At 44.7% G+C, this 19,822-nt stretch overlaps 2 protein-coding genes across 3 annotated transcripts; both read left to right on the top strand.

Annotated features, from left to right (window-relative positions):
- Positions 1-5,923: 5,923 nt before the first annotated feature.
- On the top strand, positions 5,924-15,604 carry LOC137864529 (ovomucoid-like). Of its 2 annotated transcripts, none has more exons than XM_068698672.1 (8): positions 5,924-6,039; positions 6,133-6,253; positions 12,233-12,369; positions 12,906-12,963; positions 13,256-13,392; positions 13,757-13,817; positions 14,831-14,940; positions 15,423-15,604. In XM_068698672.1, the coding sequence occupies exons 1-8, from the start codon at positions 5,972-5,974 to the stop codon at positions 15,466-15,468; spliced, it is 738 nt and encodes a 245-aa protein (XP_068554773.1). In that variant the 5' UTR covers positions 5,924-5,971; the 3' UTR covers positions 15,469-15,604. The 2 variants fall into 2 exon arrangements, with proteins under 2 accessions (XP_068554773.1, XP_068554772.1); XM_068698671.1 differs by lacking the exons at positions 5,924-6,039; positions 6,133-6,253 and adding exons at positions 10,205-10,505; positions 11,488-11,507.
- A 1,470-nt stretch (positions 15,605-17,074) lies between these two features.
- Positions 17,075-19,479, top strand: LOC137864227 (ovomucoid-like). Its single transcript, XM_068698145.1, has 4 exons — positions 17,075-17,305; positions 18,146-18,162; positions 18,642-18,757; positions 19,267-19,479. Exons 1-4 carry the CDS (start codon positions 17,251-17,253, stop codon positions 19,310-19,312), a joined length of 234 nt encoding a protein of 77 aa, XP_068554246.1. The 5' UTR covers positions 17,075-17,250; the 3' UTR covers positions 19,313-19,479.
- Positions 19,480-19,822: the final 343 nt, after the last annotated feature.

Genomic DNA, 19,822 nt, shown 5'->3' with positions numbered 1-19,822 from the left:
GCTTGGTATGCAGTGATACAATTGCTGTCACTTGTGTCTGTGTGGATGTCAGGGGGGTAGGAAGACCTGGGGGCCACCCCCAACCAGCTCCACTCTGGTTCCCCCAGCCTAGGGCTATTGAAATTCCAATGTTTTGGGGTTAAAGGATTTATTTTGGGCTATAGCTAAAGCCTCCCTCCTTCAATGCCCCATTGTAGTTTACCAGAGAAACACAATTATTTGGACCAGTTCAGAAAGTGGCTCTTTGAATTGTCAGGCTAGATTAATAGGCTGAAGGCAAATGTTCCTGACTTGGAGATACTGTGGGTATTGTATCAGGGAACGAGGCCATAGTACCTCCATGCTATTAGATTCCATGGCTGGCATGTACTTTTCAAGATGATTTGTAACTAACAATGGCTTATTGTGCTTTTCTTGAGTCTGTGTCCTAATGTAAACGTTCCTTTGGTTTATATAACCTTCTTGCCATTTGCTGTTAAAGTGTTTTTGCAGAACATATGTTGCTTTAATCTAGTTTAACTGTTACTTGGTTATCCTGAGGGATAAGACCTGAACAAAGTTTTCGTGGATTTGGCAGGCTTTCACTTGGACTTAGCTCCGATACTGGCTTTTGCAGGCCTGTTCAGTAAAGCTGTCAGGATCCAACCGAATGACATTAGTCAGGCACAGACGTGCCAAATCCTTCTCTGTGGAACTCATTGTTTGATGACACCAAAGGCAAACATGAACTCAGACAGGCACAAAGTCGGGAAGAAGTCGGGGCAATCCAGGGCAGAAGCCAAAGCGGTCATTAGACGCAGTTGCCATGCAGTATTTGCCAGTAGGTTTCGTGTAAAAGTACAAAATGGAATAAACCACAAAAAATGGCAAAAGCCTGATATTGGAGTTTAAATATTCACCCAGGCTCAGGGGGTGTTTCATGAAGCAATATCACTCTATAAAAGTAGGGCAGCTGCCGTCTCATGGACAGAGATATTTGCTGTGCTGCACTGCTGTTTTTCAGCTGTTCCAGGGTCACTTACTGAGGGTCTGTTAGTTAAACGATTTCTTTTTGTTTCATGGTGATACAGAAGCAACGGCCAGGCAGAGATGAGCACATTCAAGAGGAAGCACTGAATCCTGTTGGCACGGGAGAGAGGTAGAACAATACCAGGTCAACAGAGTCACGAAGAGACCTGAAAGATGGTTTTAAGGTACAGTTGACTTGGCTGGATGCCTGCTTGGCCATAGATAGCCAGAGGTTCCTGTGCTGGAGAGCACCAAGAGATCATCTCCTGAGCTCAGTGCTTGGCAGCCTGTGAGATAGGAAGGAGCAATGAGGGTGCTGAGCTGCTCCAGCCTCCTGCCCCTTGCTTCTCAGATGCACGATGCTGCAGACCTTCAGGTCTGAAAGGCTGACTTTCTTACTCACCTGGGGCAAAAGCCTGGGCAGTTTCAGAGCGGTCAGGTTACTCTCAAAGACCTTTCAATTGTCAAGCTAAGCTTTTATTTATTTATGTATTTATTAAACTTGGAAAGAGGTGCTAAAGGATCGGATGCAAGGGCAGGGTTTAGTGGACTATTATTTTTGCACTCTTTCCATGAACAGCAATAGTTGCAGGTGCAGCCTCATGTGCTCAGGCAAGAATACAGTGAAGGAAAAAAAACAACACTGACTCCCCAGTGCCTTTTGCAAGTGCAACATCAGGCACCTAAAATTTGCTGCTAAACCACAGCAGGTCTGGCTCTGCACAGCGCCTCGCAGCTGCTCTGGCTCTGGGGACCAAGCTCCTGAGCAGCACTGGAGCTGATGAACTCCCATGTATTTCACACTGAGAATGGTCCAGCCTCAGGAATCGTGACTTGTAAATGCATATTGCAGAGATATTGTAAAATTATAAATGTTTTCTCCCCTTCCTTATTTGTCAAAGTTGTCTTTACAGCCTTATCAATGTTTTCAGAGACTGTAGTCATTTTTCTTACAACAAAAAACGAGGAGGAAGAATGAGGGGAATCATTTAATTTCTTGATTGATAAGTGGGATTTAGAAAACAGTACTTAACATAGTCTTTTTATATTGAGCTGTAAGATTTTTTTGATCATTTATCAGCATGGTGTATATCAGCACTCACCCATCTGACTTGAAAAAAACCCTTTTCACTGACAGCCTCTGTACCTAAACATCATTCAAACTCTTTACCAAAAAAAGCTATAGGTTTCAAAACTGTTTGCTGATAATCTGCCTTGTTTTAGCTTTTCTTCCATATGTTGCATTTGCTAGAGGCGTGTGGATGGGCCTAAATTCTCTGTTGCTGATCTTGAGGGGTGCTTGAGAATGACGCAGCTCATCCCACTGATTTTTTAAACTGTTCTCCTGGCACAAAAATGTTTCAATGATATTGTTTTTACCACTTCTATAACTAGATGTTGCTCAGGTAAAGGAAATACAGAAATAATTATACAAACTCAGTGCATCAGTTGCAAAGGTCTATTTAACTGTCTGCTAGCAAAGGAAATAATTTGGGGGACTAAAAAAATATTTCCTCAGCCCTTTATACTTAAGAGTACATAATTCTGGCACCCATTTATTTTGTCCATCACCATGTTGATACTCAGAACCATCCGTTCTCTTCCTGTTATCATTTGATACAACTGTATTTGATTCCTTGCCATGTTCTGGACTCTGGTTGCGTGCTCTCCACTGATCAAGATGTAGATAAGAAAAAAGCAGCCCAGGGAGGGAGCTGATCTCCAGCTGGCACACAGCCACCCAGCCTGGGAGGGCTTTCCAGATTTCCACCAGCTGAGGTGCAGCCCCATAAGTTTAAACATACTGTGAATTTGCAAACAAAGAGAGTTTGCATAGCATATTCTTTTCTGCCTATTTTTCATTCGTAGAAGCAAAACTTTAATTCCCTTCAACTCCTCTGAAGGATGAGGAGTATTTGGAAACGTATTGCTTGAAACTTGTTGTCTGTTTCCTTTAAGGCTTAGCCACAAGGGCACTGCGGAGGATGGCAGTCGGGGCCCCCTGGCCAAGCGCCAGACCAGGACCAGATCTGTGGCACAGATGGTTTCACTTACATCAATGAATGTGGGATCTGTGCCTATAATGTGTCAGCCTGACAGAAAGAGCATGCCTTCCGAGTGACAGTCCCCTAGCCCCTGGCTTCTCCCCGTGCTTTTCCAATTCATTCTCCTTCATCTCCACTTGCTGTTTGTGCTCAGGGGGATATCATGAAGATTTAGAAGAGAAAACAAAATAGCCGGAGTGGTAATCCAAGTGATGCAGCTTATTCAGCTGTCATAGTTTTGTTGACTGATAGGATTATAGCAGAAATGCTCAAACGACTTCATTGTCAGTGGTTAACTCAAATGAACTCTCCTCCACTTGCATCATTTGGGGGTTTATTTACATTCCCAGCATCCACCTCCCTTTGGGTAAATGGGCACACTGGGTCTCTAATGGCAGACTTTCCCTCCTTCAGAGAATGCGGGACGTGCAGTGACAAGAAGCATCAGGGGGCTCGGGCACAGCAGTAATCCCAGTGAATAAGAACGGACGCAAAGCACGAGGCGGCCCGAACTCCCATTGCCATCCGTGGCAGCATCCCAAATGATGTCAGCCGGATGCTGAGCAGGCAGCGTACGAATGGACAGAAGCGATGCGTATACCTTCTGTTGACATTTTGTTTGGCAGTGATTTAATGCTAGCTTCCTAACACTGCTATTCTCCACAGGCTGCGTTCAAATACATGAAGAGAAGGATGGCAAAAAGATGCAAAATATGAGACAAGTCACAGATCTGTTTCTTTGCTACGGAAGCATGCACAAACAGCCTCCTCTGACAGCATCAGGAGAGCACAGCGTACCTTTTCCAAGGCCCGATACGAGAATTTTTGTCAGGTTGCAAACGGGGCACAGTGCCAAGCCAGCGGGTGCAAGGGCCATAGGATCACACACAGCACAGCAGTCATCGCACACCTATTAAGTCAGTAACTGCATTACTTTGCTAATGCAATCATTCAGAGGTGGTAAAAGACCTGCTATCTATTTCTTGCTCATAACCATGCAGTAGTAAAAGCCTCTAATTCAGCAACATGCTCCTTTCTGCCAGCACCAATGGCACTTCAGCCATGTCCAGCTGCAAAGACTCGGCCAGTGGTCTCACTAAGGCCCAGCTCTGCAGAATGAATTAAATTGTTCTTCTTTCTTTTGATGTTAACAATGAAGGAAGAAGTGTCTTAAGTTAGGGTCCTAATGGTCTGCCAGACATAGAAACTCTCTCCATCCAGCTCCTCCTGTTCCAGAGAAGTGTCCTGCTTACAGCACCATGGAGCATGTTCTCTCTCATTCTCATCTCCTTCTCTTACCCACCAGGGAGAGCTGTGTATTTTCATTCTTAGCCACTCTGGAGGATATGAAATTGATATTGCACCCTGTCTCTCAGAAAGAAAATCCCTTGTTGCTTCTTTATTTACAGGAGCCTTCTTAAAAAGCAAACCATCATTCATCCCAAATCCAGAGGTTCCTGGTTTTTTTTCCACAAACAAAAGCAACCACCTTCATTTGTCTTTTTCAGATGTTGTTACTCATTGAATTTTTGCTAGTTTATTGGCTGAGATCCAGCAACATGTTTCTGTTTGATGCTCTCCTTATTCCTGCTCTGCATTGCATCTGCCTGTGGCTTCCATTGGAAAGAAAACTTTGCCTATTCTGTGTATAAACTTTGGCCTCTCTAGCTCCCCAAAGGAGGGCAGAGCCTCAGCTCGCCTGTGCTGAGCCTGCCTGAAGCAATACCCGGGTCCTGGCCCAAGGGGCCACAGGTGGTGGGAGGGTCTTGCTAGCAGAACTGGGCTGATCCCAGAGCCTTGAGTCTAAGGCTTTGGCCATTTCCTCAATGAGTAAAGTTCCTCAGTCACCTACAAGCCCAGGTAGGACTCAGAAAAAGTTATTCTAGCGCTCCTGTTCCTCTGCTCAAGAACATCACTTGTTTGCAGCTGGTCCTTCCCAAAATGCACAGACTTGGTGTGTAACTTATCTAGCAGAGGGAGATGTAAACACCAAAGGTTAATTACCCTCCTGTCAGAAACGCTTTGTGGTCCATAGACATTGCTGTCAATCTTATGAAACAGAACCGAGGGCAAGAAACACTGAAGGCATGTTCCTATGATAAATTAATGAGACTTGGCAGATTGCTGTGAAGAGATGATCCCTGTGCTTCATGGGAGGCTGTAACCTGCCTCCCCAGCCAGCTTTCATGTCGTAGTCCTACCCAGGACACCTAGCCCTCTGCAAGCAAGCTGTGGGATGCAGCTGTCCAGGGATCAAGAGATCTTCCCTGAGGCCTTTAGTATTCCTCTTTGCTGCTCAGTAACACGTAGCAATTACTCATCCCAACCATACTGAATTGCTTCTTCCAGCCCTGCTAGCTAGTCAATAAATATATCTTATTTTTGCCTATAAGTCTGTCTTGGCAACACCACTCTTTGGTGACTTATGTAGCTGTTTCAAATCCAAGGGACACAGCCACAATCCCCCTGCTGCATGCTATTCTGGGGACACATGCTGCTAGATGACTGGTAGCACAAAAATGCCTCATCTGCTGCCCTTTAGAGATGTGTTCAACTATTCCCCTGGTTTACATAACCTCGGAGCAATTTACTTTCATGGCAGAACACACTTATTCACTCTACTTTAACTACGCATTGAGCTATAAATAACATCTCCATGCAGATAAGAATCAATTTTATTATTTTTTTTATAATCGTTGGAAAAAAATTTCCCAAACCCCAGCTCCTGAAAGAGACTTTTACAGCCCGAGCAGTGAAGCTGCCACGCTGGCTGTCTCCTGGTGGGCAGCACCGCTCCCAGGCTGGCTGCTGCTCCCCCCAGCTGCCTCCTCTGCATTACTGCTTGGGCTGTAGCGAAACGAAGCACTCAGCAGTGCACAGCTGAGATCACTGAAGTGTCACGAAAACTGATTAAACCGATGATTTCCACTTCCTCTGGCCAGCTGCAGGATAACATCTCCTGCATTACCTCCAAGCTACCTTCCCTGTAGTATATTTGCTCCAAAGAGTAACAGCCTGAGCCATTGTCGAGCCAAATGTCCTGCTGCTTATTGCCTTCCTTTTCTGCTGCTTGTTCTAGTGTTTTGCCTCCATTCACACAAGTAACACTTGCCCAGGGGCGTGGAGCCCTGACCTGCTGCCCTCGCCATCCAGAAACCTGCCCAGAACTGGAGCGTAGCACGAGCTGGCGGGGAATAAAGGTATGTCCTCAGAGCTGGTGGTGCTGAGATCTGTGTCTGCACCAGGCTGCAGCACTGCAGCAAAGGAGTTGCTATTTTGGCAAATGATTTTTTTTTTTTTTTGGTGCAGATAATTTTTCTGTAGGTTTGAAGGCTGATGCTCCGCTGCAGAAATGTGATGGCGGGGGGTCTGGGCTATAGCAGCAGTAGAGAGACTTTGGAATCATTGGGAACTAATAACAGTCTTGAATTTGAATAATTTTGTGGGGTTTGTTTGTTTGCTTTTTAACAAATATTGTAACCTACTCTTTTTGATATGCACTCTATTTCTGGCCATTCCCCATAAAAATACACTGGGAGCTCTTTGTATCTCTTACACGTGGCCTTTAGCAAAAATTGTAGGAAAGCTCTGAGGCTGCTCTCCTGGGCCAGGGAGAAATTTTATGTTCCTTCATTAACAAAAGTCACCCACAGGAGAGAACACTTGTTTAAGTATTGTACACATAAAATCATTCAGGTTGAAAAGGTTCTCTGGAGGTCTCTAGCCTGACCCCTGCTCAAAGCAGGGTCAAAGTCAGCTCAGGATGCTCAAGACCTTCCTTGATCAGTCGTGGCTTGAATATCACTGAAGTAGGAGACTCCTGTCCGGTTCCTACACCACTGCTTGACCACCCTTGTGGTGAAGGATGTTTCCTTGTATTCAGTTTGAATGCTGTCGTTCTTCTGGGCAGCTTTGAGGAGACTGGCTCCATCTTCTCTGTAACCCTGTTAGGGAGCTGCAGATAGCAATGAGATCCCCACAGCCCCCTCTTCTCTGGGCTGAAGAAAGCCGGCTCCTCCAGCCTCCCCTGCATGTCCCGTGTGCTCCAGCCCCTGACCAGCCTGGTGGCCTCTGCTGGCTGTGTTCCCACTTGTCAACAGCTGTCCTCGCAGTGGGGCCCGGTACACTTAATTCATCACATAAGTAACGTGAAACCATGTTAGCCTTCATCTGCAGGGTACAAAGTTCTGCCCAGGGTCCTCTTAGTTCAGGAAAACATTCAGTGGTGTTACCTGAATCAAACTCTGTTTAGTAAGTTCTTAATCACATGAATATATTTTCATAGTGATATGTTTTAAATATATCAGTGATTTTATTTGCTTTATTGGTTTGCTCAAACAGCACCTTCAGGCACTAGGTGAGAGACAGATCTTCCATTTGTTCTGCATTGATTTCTCCAGACGTGTGGCTCAGTTCAAACAGTTATTGGCCACTCTGTGGCCAAAAGAAAGACAAAGATGGAAACTGCAGTTTGAGTTGTATTTAGCGGACATTTTGGAGTGGTTAGAGACAAGTTCATGAAACAGCTACAACTAATCATTGTTATTTCTACTTTTTGCAATGGATTGTTGATGAAAATAATGTGACAGAACCCATGAATGTTTAGAAAAGTGTAGTTAAATCATTTGTCATTCATCTATTACCGTATTACTTGCACTGAGGGGTCACATAATTGCTGAGAAAATGCCCTAACTTCAGTTAGAGCCTTCCAGAGAATATGACATCAATGTTAATAAGAAATTATAATGGGAAATGTAAAACAAAGAATTCCTTGCGTAGAAGGGAGAGGATGTTGCATAATGGCCAGATCCTGCCATCTGCTGACCCTCTGGAGCTCATGGCCTTAAAATGTAACCCTCTCTTTACTTACTTACAGTTCTCTGCCCTTGTGATGGCTTCTGCACACCTAAGAATTTCCCTTTAGCCAAACAGCCATTAGCCATATGCTGTACCTGACTTTGAGGACTAAAAGACCATAATTCAGTGGACTGCAGCACAAGATTAGTGGCAGGATTGCAGATGAAATCCTTTCTGTCTGTATTTCTGGGGGTAGCTATGAACAACCCATGCTACAGAATGAGCTTAACCAGTGTGGGTTTTTTCCATGCTCTTACCAAAGGCAGGACAAGCTGGAGCTGCAGCCCTGGATGGGGAGGCTGCGGATGTTGGCTGTGAGTCTGCTCCACGTGCTGATAGCGGGTGGTTTCTGGGTGGTGTTTTTGTGCCTTGTACCTAAGCGGCTCAAGAGAGAGCAGTGCTCCCCAGTCAGCCTTAATTCAGTAGATTTCAGTCTCCCTGGTGTGTCTGTGGGCTGCGTGGTGAGCCAGGGAGGGAATTAATCTGCTGAGAAACAGACGGGCATTGCTGTGGGCTGAGGAAACCTGCTGGTGGCTCAGGGCCAGGAAGAGCCAGATCCAGCCCTGAGCCTGGGGCACTTGCAGTGGAAAATTTTTCTGTGGTGTGTGCAGGCAATGCACGGCAGCCTTTGGCAGGAAGGTGCTCTCCACCCATTGGGAGAGAGGTCAGTCCTGCCTTGGGGAGCAGCCTGTCTGGGGCAAGGAGCAGGATGGAGCACAGCACAGCACTGCATGGGCATGAGGCAACCTGCTGGAAGCTGCCAGGTCTGGCTAGGAAGGATGGTGAGGACAGCTCACGGTGGTCTCACTGCATTGCTCAAGAAGGCAGTGCCAAAACTCGTATTTGGCACAGAAAGGTGAACCCTCAGCTGTGCAACCATCAGCTTATGCAGGCAACGAGCAACAGGAGCCCTGGCATGCTCCTCTAGGTGCTAAGGGGAGAAGTCTCTGGTTTCCAGAGACGTATTCCACAAGACACATAAGGACAATATATCTTGAAGATGTGCCAAATCTCTCTGAAATATTCATGCATGCTTCCTGTAATTTATAGAAGCAAGCCCAGCAGGAAAAAAAAATGTAATGCTTCTCCCTCTAAGGAAACCCATCTTTTCATGTTGAAATGTAATCTATATATTCACACATCCGTGCTGCGGCATCCTTAACGTGCCAGTGCCCAGTATACATGATTGCATGCACTATACTGTGATTTGTACATTTAAACATCAAATCATACCTTTTAGACTACTGCAATGCATCAGACACCAACACGGTTCCTTGGGCTTGCTTTCAGTGATTTCAGCTGAATTTTGGCAGATTAATGGGTGCTGCCTTGTTTGTTCAAGGGAGCACCCATAAAGCATCTCTTGCTCTGCATCTCCCACGATGCTGAAGTCCCCGTGGCAAAATACTACAGGTGTCCTTGCCGTTTTGGACCTGTCAAAGGAAGCATGGTGAGAAACCTGAGGTTGAGGGCTGCAAAACTAAGCCTGCTAAATCAGCAGGGGTCCAGAGCTCCTCCCAGGAAGGAGCCACTTGAAAAAAGGTGGTGTGAAGGCTGGACATGCGAGACAGACAGAAAAACTGGGACAGGCTCTATGTTTTTAGTATTACTTTCTGAAATGTCTGTAGAGGGAAAGGATCTACTGTACTTTCAGGCATAGCTGGTGCCCTAGTGTAAATAAGTTCCCCAAACTTCAGAGTCGTTTGTTCTTAAGATGGCTTGGCAGAACACTTTGAATCAATTCATTTAACTGTGACTAGGTCTGTAAATAAGTGCTCCCTGCTGATAAGGTTCAAGTGACATTTTTAGTGGTGTTTCACAGAATTTAACCCGCTTTCAAGTCTTCTACTGAGCTCTTCTATTCCTAGGTGGTGAAACTGCCAAGCTCTTTCCATTATCAAATCAATGTTAAATACCATTAACTTCGCAGGATAGATGTGGTCCTGCCAGCCTCACCTGGCAATACTTAATCAGTTCTGCTGATGGCAAAGCCTCGCTGACCTGTGTTCATACCTAGTGGTGAACATCGAGGAATGCAGAAATTCATGCTGGCCCTCCGATACTGAGTAGGAAGCAGAGCTTCTTCGTAGCCTGAGCTGCAGATGGGGTGGTCCTGAGCCTCCGCTACTCCGTGCTGGGAGATGTCACTATAGAAATGAATGGAAGAACTGCAGCTTGCTCTCCTCAATATTTTGTGCTACTTAGGTTTCTACTGCAGTCTTAAAGAATTTTTTTTTTTGATCTAAAAGGCTGTTTGTTTGGTTTTGACCAATGAGAGCATGTGACACTTGTCTCAAGCTATTAACCGAATGTCCAGCCAAAATCAATTGCCTAGGAGACGCAGACCATTACCTGGAGGTCAAGACCTCAATAAATATTACTGGCCTCATTGTACCAGTGACAGATTCAGCTGGTTGCTTCGTGTTACAGCTGAACAGTTTAGACACTGCGTTTGTATATATTTGCTGCCCGCCTTGGAGAGACCATCTCAGGAGCAGAGCACCAGCGGGCAGCCTGTGGACTCGGGCAGTACTTCCACCACGACCATGGCAGGCGTCTTTGTGCTGTTGTCTTTAGTGCTTTGCTGCTTCCCAGGTGAGTAACCCTCAGGGTGTTACAGAGGCTTTGTACCTGAGTGTCCTGGCTATCCCAAAGAGAATAAGGTAGTAGCCATCTAATAGAGGCTCTCCCACAAAGAGCCAGGCTGCCTCCCTGCACTGGCATCTCACAGGATGCAGGAGTAGATTTCGTGATGGTGTTAAATGTTGTAGCTGGGTGTCTGGAGTTCTGTGCTCCTAACAGGTGTTGTTACACGTTTTTGCACTCTTGGCACTGTTACAATGCTTACACTTGTTGTACAATTACAGAGAGTGGGTAACTGCTTGAAACACGGCCGCAATGAGGTGGTCAGACCTCCAGCGACTAGTCACAAAAATATTGTAATGGTACAGGCAAGTTCTGTATAGAAACCTGGCAGCTTTCCTGCAATGCTTTTGCTGCTAATGGAGAAACAAGAGATGCAAACAAGCCCGAGTCTGATGTTCTCCTTATGTATTTACATCTCATGAAATTACAAAATCAAAGACAAGTGTTATTTTTTTTAACACTCAGCTTCTTTAGATTGTATATCCCTGACAACAGATGCTGTATATGTTTGCTTATCCTGTACGTGACTATTTGCATTTGCATTTATCTGTATTGATTCAGGTTTCTTTTCAGATATGCAATAGCTGTTTTCTAGGGTCAGAACGGATATGTAAAAAGATAAGGAAGGAAAAGCTATTCTTTTCTCAATTAATAAGTCTACCAATCTCTTTAAAAGAAAAGAAAAAAAAAAAGAACAAAGCCATTCAAAAACACATTTAATCAGCCAGCAATAAGAAACAATTATACTTATCACCATTTTAAAAAAAGTCATACATGGTTTACTTACTTCAGGAAACCAGTCAGTGGAAATCATTCAGTTTGGTCCTCTGTGTTGGAATTTTACATCTAGGTTTCCAATTAACTGAGATATTATTGATCACATTGGCTTTGTTTCACTTTTTTTTTTTTTCCTCTGTTCTTTTTTTCCTAGATGCTGCCTTTGGGGTTGAGGTGAGTAGGAGATTTTTTTTCTTTTTTTTCCCTTCCTTTCTTACTTAATTAGTGTTGCTATAATCAGATCCTTCAGTGTAAAATATTAAATTATGCTGTTCTGCGCTCTACATCTATGCTGTATGTTAATAATGCAGTAGTAATATAAAATTGTTGGATTAATTAATTTCTGACAAACTCTAAACTGGTCTAAGCTTAAAGCTGGTCATATGTGACTGGTTCTAAACTGATGGCAATAGACTATGGTATCAGAAACTACCCCAAAACAACTTACTGAAAGAACAAAATACTGTGAGACTTTCCAGCTTCCAAACGCCAGGTCTTTAGACTTGTTCCTTTGATTAAAACTCTGTGTATGTTGAGAAAGAAAGAGAATTAATGGAAATGCACTGGAGGGGCCATGAGAACATGAGAGTGAGGGACCCATGCTCAGCCTGTGCAAAATGATGCCTAGAAAGCGTAAGAGATCCCTGCTGGTTTATCCCTGTGGGGGGCTGCATTGCTGTAACTCTCCCTTCCTGCTGCTCCTCCTCCTCTTCCCTCTCTGCATGGAGAGATCTTGGCAGGAAGGATTTGCCTGTTCCTAGAAAGACACCAACACACGTTTGTGCTGTGGCAGTGAAAAACCCACTGTGGGGAGGTTGGGTCCGGTCACTGCCACATGCAAAATGAGAGATAATCATAAAATGCCTTCTCCATCCTCTTGCTGTGCGTTCCTTTGACAGGTGGACTGCAGTAGGTTTCCCAACACTACGAATGAGGAAGGCAAAGAGGTGTTGCTCTGCACCAAGGAACTCAGCCCCGTTTGTGGCACCGATGGAGTCACGTACAGCAACGAGTGCCTGCTGTGTGCCTACAACATGTGCGTACTGCGTAGGGGAGCTCATCCTGCAAGCAGACAGCAGTGCTTGGGGCTCCTGGCAGCAACCCCTCCCAACAAACAGTGATCTGTCATGTGTCACTTATGTCAATTCCTTCGGAATGAGCTTGGGTAGCACTGCGTGACACTCCGTTGCCTAGACATCACTTTAGTTACTGTGTCTCTTTTGCTGGTGTAATTTATTCAGGCTTTTCTTCTCCATCTCGAGGATGAGCCAGATGACAGCCCCTAGGGCACATCTCATCCCAGCAAGAAGGAGCAAAAAGATGGAGATGATCGACTCTGAACCATCCAAAATGATTCTAAAGGTCTCAGGGTCTTTATGTTCCTGCCAGCCACTCAGTGCCAGCTGGTCAGGGAGGATGGCACTACCTTCTCAAATACATATATACACAGATAGATTGCAAAGAGTCAGTCCTCCCCTCCCTCCCGTGTCTTAGGTACTTATTCCCAGCACCTAGGGTGCACCAAGAAGTCTTTGCTGGACTTCCTAATATTTGTTTTTTTCCCATCTGCAGAGAATATGGAACCAATATCAGCAAAGACCATGATGGAGAATGCAAGGAAGCTGTCCCTGTAAGTGAAACCAATGGCAAAGCAAGGGGCAGGCTTATTTGCTGTGCAGCCAAAGCTGTGTATTGATTTGCCTAATAAATAATTCAAACACTAGATAAGAGCACAAGATATGTCAGAATTTTGTATTGGTCATCCTCAGGTGAACTTTCATCATAATGACACCCCCCAAAAAAAGATTTTTTTCCTGCTGTGGTGACATCCCAGAAGGCCAAATGATGCATGTACTCTCCGGGTCTACTTGCTTCCTGCAAGCAAGCCCTCACCAGTGCTTTGTTGCATGTTCCCTCAACAGGCTGACTGCAGCATGTATCCCAACATGACAAACGAGGAAGGCAAAATGACGTTACTCTGCAACAAGATGTTCAGCCCTGTCTGTGGCACTGACGGGGTCACCTACGACAACGAGTGCATGCTGTGTGCCCACAACGTGTGAGTACTGCGGGTGAGAGCTGCCTGGGGAGGCAACCATGAGGCTGGCATGGGATTTCTACCGAGGCCTCTTCTATGCCCAGTGCCACAGAGCAATAGCACTTGAGACCATTGGGTACCATCCTGTGTCTGGGGGGGACCCAGGCCAAGCCCCCTGGGGAGGTGGCTGAAGGCAGCCTCCCCTGGAGGCCAGCCCTGAATGTGCTCAGAGGCAGGGGTGCTTCCAGGGCTGGTGTCTCTGGCACTGTGAGCAGCTGAAGCTGGACATCTCCTGTACCTGTGGCTGATCAGCATTGCTGGGACATGGAGTGTGGCACAGCAGGGTGCAGGCAGAGTTCCCTAACATCGATCTTTTTCATCCTAGAGAGCAAGGGACCAGCGTCGGCAAGAAGTATGATGGCAAATGTAAGAAGGAAGTTGCTACAGTAAGTGTGAGCTGCCTAATGAAGGGTTGGCTTCTGGTCCTACTGATTTCAGTGGAAACACAGCCAGTGTTTGTAACAGCATCAGGAGCATCACTTGGGTTTCAGCACAGGGAAGATTTTGCCTTCTGCACATGTAATACACATTAATGTGGATAATGTCAGAAAAAGAAGAGGGTGAATGCACAGGAAAGGATTGGTAAAAGATCATCAGCAGAAATAATCCATCAAGGCAGAGCTGAGAGTAAGAACAGAGGGCCATCACTGGGGTCAGACCAGTGGGCCATCAAGCCCATGGTGGCTTGATGCAGAGCTCACTCTTAGGGGCCATAGGGACTGTGTCGGGAGAGAGTAAAAGTAGGGTGAGTAAATACAGGTCTTCCTGAACACTATTCCAACCTCCAGCTATTTGCAGGTGATGGAACTCAGCTAGGTGTGATTTCTGTGCAGTCAGTGAGCCTCAATGGTTTTCTCTCCCATGAAATTCTCCAGCCTCTTCCTGTAACCATATACTTTTTTTTTTTTTCCCTGTACTACAATGCCCCTCAGCGAGTGCAGTACCCATTTCACAAAGAAACAAAAGCCCACTCCCATGGCATCTAGCTAAGTGCTGATATTTTAAGCCTATGGGAGAGATATGGGACCATTATACAGGTATCAGTGCTGTCTCTTCTCCAGACACCAGCGTTTTTCCATCTAATTTCCTGGCCAGGTCGGGAACATGGTGCAATGTGACTGTAAGCACGGCACGTTCAGTGAGTGAGCTGCTGCTGCAGCTTGGAAATGCAGCAGCCGGGCTGTGATATACATCTCTTAAACAGGAAATTATGCTCTATTTTTATATTATTAAATTCTGGCATAGGAGAATCACACCTCAGTCGATATCAGATCGTGCAAGGAAGTTAATTATTTTTAGTTAGATCACTATCGTTAGCACTGCAGCCGCAGTTAGGGGTTCAAGCCCTTCTGCTATTGACCACTTCCCACCCTTTGCATTAAGGCTTCTTGTTCTGCAGGTTGACTGCAGCGGCTACCCCAAACCTGCCTGCACGATGGAATACATGCCTCTCTGTGGCTCCGACAACAAAACGTACGGCAACAAGTGCAACTTCTGCAATGCAGTCGTGTAAGTGCAACAACCGCGGGGCGCGTTCGCGTTGTCGGCTGCCTCCTACAGGCACAAATTTGCACGGTTTCTGCTTTCTTTGCTGACCAGGCATTCGGGGCAGAAAAGAATAGCAGGCATTGTACCAACCGCTCGTTTGTGTTTTTGTTTTGTTTTTTTTTTTTTTTTTTCGTCAGAGTCCAAAGAGCTATGTCTGGTTTATTAGTATGGAGGGTTTGAAGACAATTAACCTGAATGGTGTTTTTCTTGCTTATTGCAAAGAAAATTAAATTTGGAATTTCGTTACAGTTCCCCCCAATATTTTTCTGAATGGGTTAAATGATTTCACTCATTTCTTCATAATCAAATAGCTAATGAGACTCCGAGTCCCCCAGTTTTTGGCTCGGGGCAGGATCCTAAATTCTCTAGAAACCAAGTGAAAGAACAGATTACAGCACACAGGGCTCCGTGTCTAATCCATTTTTCTCTCTCCGCACTTTCAGGGACAGCAATGGGACTCTCACTTTAAGCCATTTTGGAGAATGCTGAATATCAGTGCTGAGAGAATTCACCACAGGATCCCCACTGGCAAATCCCAGCTAGAGATCTCACCTCAGTTCATCTCGCTCTCTGGGGAACTCAGCTCACTCCTGATTTTCTTTCTCAATAAACTAAATCAGCAACATTTCTTTGTCTTGTTTAATGCTCTGCCTCATGCAACGTTTTCTTCTGATTTGTTGAATGATGATGCCAGGCTGAATATGTTCCATGCTCATAGCTCTGGGATATAACAAGAACAACATCTTGCTCCCCTCACTGTCATAAAAGGCAGAAAATTAAATACAGATGCATAAACCTCAGCTGTGTGACTTTGCACATAAATGATACTCAGACTACATTAGTGTTCAGACCCTTTTAGACAGTTGAAATAGTGCTCTGAACTGGTGAGGCTAGCAGATCTCTACTAAGGTATTTCTAGTGCACTTTCCCCATGCAGGCACCATCAGCAAAGCAGTTCAGCCTGGTGATGAGCAAGCCCAGAGCTGCTGCCTGGCCTCCTGAGCACAGCCCTTACCTAAAAGCATAGCAAAGCCCGTATTTTTCAGTCATGAGTGGGCCATGCCTGTTTTTCTGGGACCTCCAAATGACATGTTTCTAGATTTTCCCTCATCTTGGGATTTTATTCCACATATTTTAAAATAAATATCTTTTTAAAGCTTGTTTCTAATCCTGTCTGCTTGTCTTCTCTCTTAGTTCTTAATAGCATCATGCTCCTTGTGAGTCCAAGAAGTTTTTGCAGTCCAAGGACAAAGTATACTTCTGGTTTTAAGAGTGTGACCTCTGTCATTGGTGCATTGTCTGTGAAAATTATTTTGCTTTTGTCCTTTGTTTGTGTATTGAATTGGTGGGCTTTTGATCCACACAAGCGAAACATAAATAAATTGGGCATATCCCTTCTAAAGAATAATGTCTCCCTTAAGTGTTCTTTTTCCTTGGTGGAATGAAGTCATTTAAAAAAAAGGATGCTTTGGTGGTAAAACAAAGGATTTATGTTGAGATGGGCAGATGGATGAAGCAGACATTTCCAGTCTGGATTTTGTGGGATCCAGGCTACAGGCTTTGTTCTGTCATCATCAGGCTATCAGTCTGCTGCTGCAAATCTAAACGATGCTAATGGTTTTTAGGGAAAATAGCAATTGTTACTTCTTTGCAGATGCCTGTAAAAGTTTCTCATGTGCTTCTATAGTCCAAGGACTCCCTTCAGTGTCTGGGACACCCTCTTGCTTGACCTCCCAGTTCACAGTTTTCCTGGATTTACTGCAGTTTAATGATGCTTTATGGGATGAGGCATGAAAATAAAAGACCTTTCTTTCTGGAAGCCGTTCATTTCAGATCAACAAAATTTTGTTCGTGAGAAAGCCCTGCGTGTAGCACTGATAACGTGCACATAGAGGAAATCTGTCAGCATTCTCTCTTTAGGTTTGTACAGTTGTTCTTCTGCCCACAGGAATTTTCCATGGTCCTTCAGAAAGCACCTGTCATATATTTCACTTCAAATAATGACACAGAGGGCGTATCTAACGTATTTAAACTTCTTGTGATTCCTGTTGATAAAGAAGCATTCTTTATGGCTTACAGCATGGCTTACATCTGCTAGGCATCATCAAGATTTACCACTCTGACAACAGACCAGGAATGTTATTTCAGAATAAGGGTGGATAAGAGAGATGCGAACGCACGCACACACACACGTATGTGCATGATTACGATCTGAGGGCAGCATTAGGGCTGCATTCACTGAGGAAAAGGTGGACAGACACCCCAGCCACCATGAGGACGGCAGGCGTGGTGGTGCTGCTGGCTCTCGCCCTTTGCTGCTGCCCAGGTGAGTGGTTTGCTGCCTCCTGCTCTGTGCTTCACTAAGTGCTGGCTGCCTTTAAAAACACAAAAACATCCTCAGACTGGAAGGAGCTTCATTCTACAAGGACTTATTTACTCCTAGAGAGATGGTGTTGAAAAGACTTGACATCAAAGACTATCACTTAGGGGGTAATATTTTAGCAACAGAACTGAGTGGGTAAGAACAACTGTGGGAACAGCTCCGCGCTCGGTGCTAGTTTATGCATAATGAAGGAGGTGACATGTACGTGGTACCACCCGGCGACTCAGACATCCAGTGTTTAACCTCTGAAACGTTGCCGAATCACAAATTATTTTCCTGAATGGCAGTGAATGTTTCTTGCAGTCATCCTGAACTGAGGCGCAGTTTGAGAGCCTGAGCAGTTGTAGAAGCTTTAGAGGAGTTACACCTCACTAAGTACTCCTGTTATTTAAGCAGTATTATAGAAATACATATAAGAAGCTGCCTCCATGTACCTGCCAGCTTTATGGCCCTGTTTTCCTCAATAATGTGCTTGTCTTTGAGTACATATCCTTGTTCATCCTGTGAATCATGGAAAATGACTTTCTCTTTTCTTTCATTTCGTATACCCTTTTCCATCTGGGCTGTAACCCTCCTGAAAAAAATTACAGTACAGCACCAATGTGGTAAACATCCAATATGGCACAAAATTTTGCCTGAAATTCCTTTTGTCTAAGAGTCACTTGCTAATAACCACTGAATTGAAAGTTGTTTATTCAGGACATGCAGTCAAAGCTTTCAACACTAACAGAAGAGATGAATTGCATTCGTGTCATACTTCAACTTCTTTTTTCTTTTTTCCAGATACCGTTGCACTGAAGGTAAGGGGCAGAGCTGTCTACTTTTCTTCCATCATTTCTTTCCTGAAAGCAGTTTCCATATAAATCATTACTAATCGCATTGTGATCGAGCATTTGAAAATCCTGAGTCATCCAGCTGTCTGAACAATATTTGCCACAGATATTACTGGGTGAAATTGCCATTTTCATCTGATAGTTTCAAAATAAAAAAAATAAAAAAAATAGTGCAGTATTCTGTTGGCATCCAAGTTATTGTCACGGTTACTGCAGCAGCATTTATGATATTTACACAGGCTTTACATCGGCAGAGACTGAAAGGGCACAGCAGGAACAAACCACCCTGTTCCTGCCCTGTCCCTAGGCTTTTTTTTTTTTGACATCTGCTGATGGACGGTACTGGGGGAAGCCCAGGGGCGGTGGGGGTGTCTCATAACATCACCCTTCCTACGTATCTGCTGTTGAGGGCATTTTTGTGAACACAACACTGCATCTATCTACAGGGCTACTGCAGTAACTACGTCGTACCCCGCAATTTCTGCACGCTGGAGTACATCCCACACTGCGGGTCTGATGGTGTAACATATGCCAACAAATGTTTATTCTGCAATGCATTTCTGTATGTATGAAAATAAATCTCTTCACTAACTAAATGGTGAACCAACTGAGCTTAACCTAACTAATCAGTCTTGGGGACTGGCTGGAGAAGTAAAGTTGTTTTATTTTGTGTTTTCCTGTTCTCCTACTAGCAAGAGTATTATTCTTTTTATTTATTTATCTATTTATTTATTTTTTGGTGGGAGAATTTACCAAGAATTTCCTTCTTTCAGGTATATAGAAGTAACATAAGTAACATTTAGCACAGATCTTCATTTCCCTGTTAAGTAATTTGCTGAAGAGCTCTCTTGCAACAAATAAAATCTATTTCCTACAGACTATTTGTTCTTCTTTTAAATTAAGTCTTTATCTTGTCTTTGAATGTTAGCAATAAGAGGAAAGAGCTGGAATAGCTTTGAGGGTGTTCAGATTTGGTTAAGTTCCTCTGTGATGTATCCTTTCCCAGTGGGGGGGATGAACAGCAGAAGTGCAGATGTTCTGTCTCTAAGGTACTGCTTCCTTTCTCTGCAGGAGAAGCCGTCGGACTCTCAGGTTGCTGTACCTTCGAGAGTGCTAACACCTCAACAGGCTCCAGCTCAGACAGGAGACTCCTCCCTGGCAATATTCCCTATGGCAGAGGCTGCCCTAAAACCTCATCCTGAACTTTGAGAGCTCCTGATAAAGCCTGAAATGAAACTCAACCCAATAAAACAAATAAACAAACAACAACAACCCTTCAGCATTTACGTCTTGTTTTAATGATATGTCTCATGATGTGTTTTTTTTTTTTTTCTTAAGATGTTTTGTGATTATTTCACTGCAACAGTCCTGGGGTGTGGGTATTAATGGGTAAATTACAGGGAGAGAGAATGCATTGTCTGATCTACAAAGAAATCAGCTCCATCTCCGAAGGCAATGAGTTTCTCTGAGGGCCTTCACCCAGATTTCCTAAAGAGAACCAGAGCTGGGGATGCAACCTGGTGCAATGCTCCAGTGGATTTATCCTGCTGAGGGGATCCCAAACAGACACTCGCTGCCTCCCTAGCAGGTGAGGAGAGAGGTGGCGAAGAAGGGCACTTCCCAGCTG

The sequence above is a fragment of the Anas acuta genome, chromosome 14 (assembly GCF_963932015.1).
Source record: "Anas acuta chromosome 14, bAnaAcu1.1, whole genome shotgun sequence".
NCBI lineage: Eukaryota > Metazoa > Chordata > Aves > Anseriformes > Anatidae > Anas > Anas acuta.
Note: the sequence above shows the minus strand (reverse complement) of the source record. Positions and strands in the feature narration are given on the sequence as shown.

What these genes read in the sequence shown, in the direction of transcription:
- LOC137864227 (XM_068698145.1), top strand. Translation starts at nt 17,251, where the DNA reads ATGAGGACGGCAGGCGTGGTGGTGCTGCTGGCTCTCGCCCTTTGCTGC. An exon ending in TTATTCTGCAATGCATTTCT is followed by an intron (nt 18,758 to 19,266) that starts GTATGTATGAAA and finishes CTTTCTCTGCAG; the next exon opens with GAGAAGCCGTCGGACTCTCA.
- LOC137864529 (XM_068698671.1), top strand. Translation starts at nt 10,220, where the DNA reads ATGTCCAGCCAAAATCAATTGCCTAGGAGACGCAGACCATTACCTGGA. An exon ending in AGTGCTTTGCTGCTTCCCAG is followed by an intron (nt 10,506 to 11,487) that starts GTGAGTAACCCT and finishes TTTTTTTCCTAG; the next exon opens with ATGCTGCCTTTGGGGTTGAG. An exon ending in AACTTCTGCAATGCAGTCGT is followed by an intron (nt 14,941 to 15,422) that starts GTAAGTGCAACA and finishes CCGCACTTTCAG; the next exon opens with GGACAGCAATGGGACTCTCA.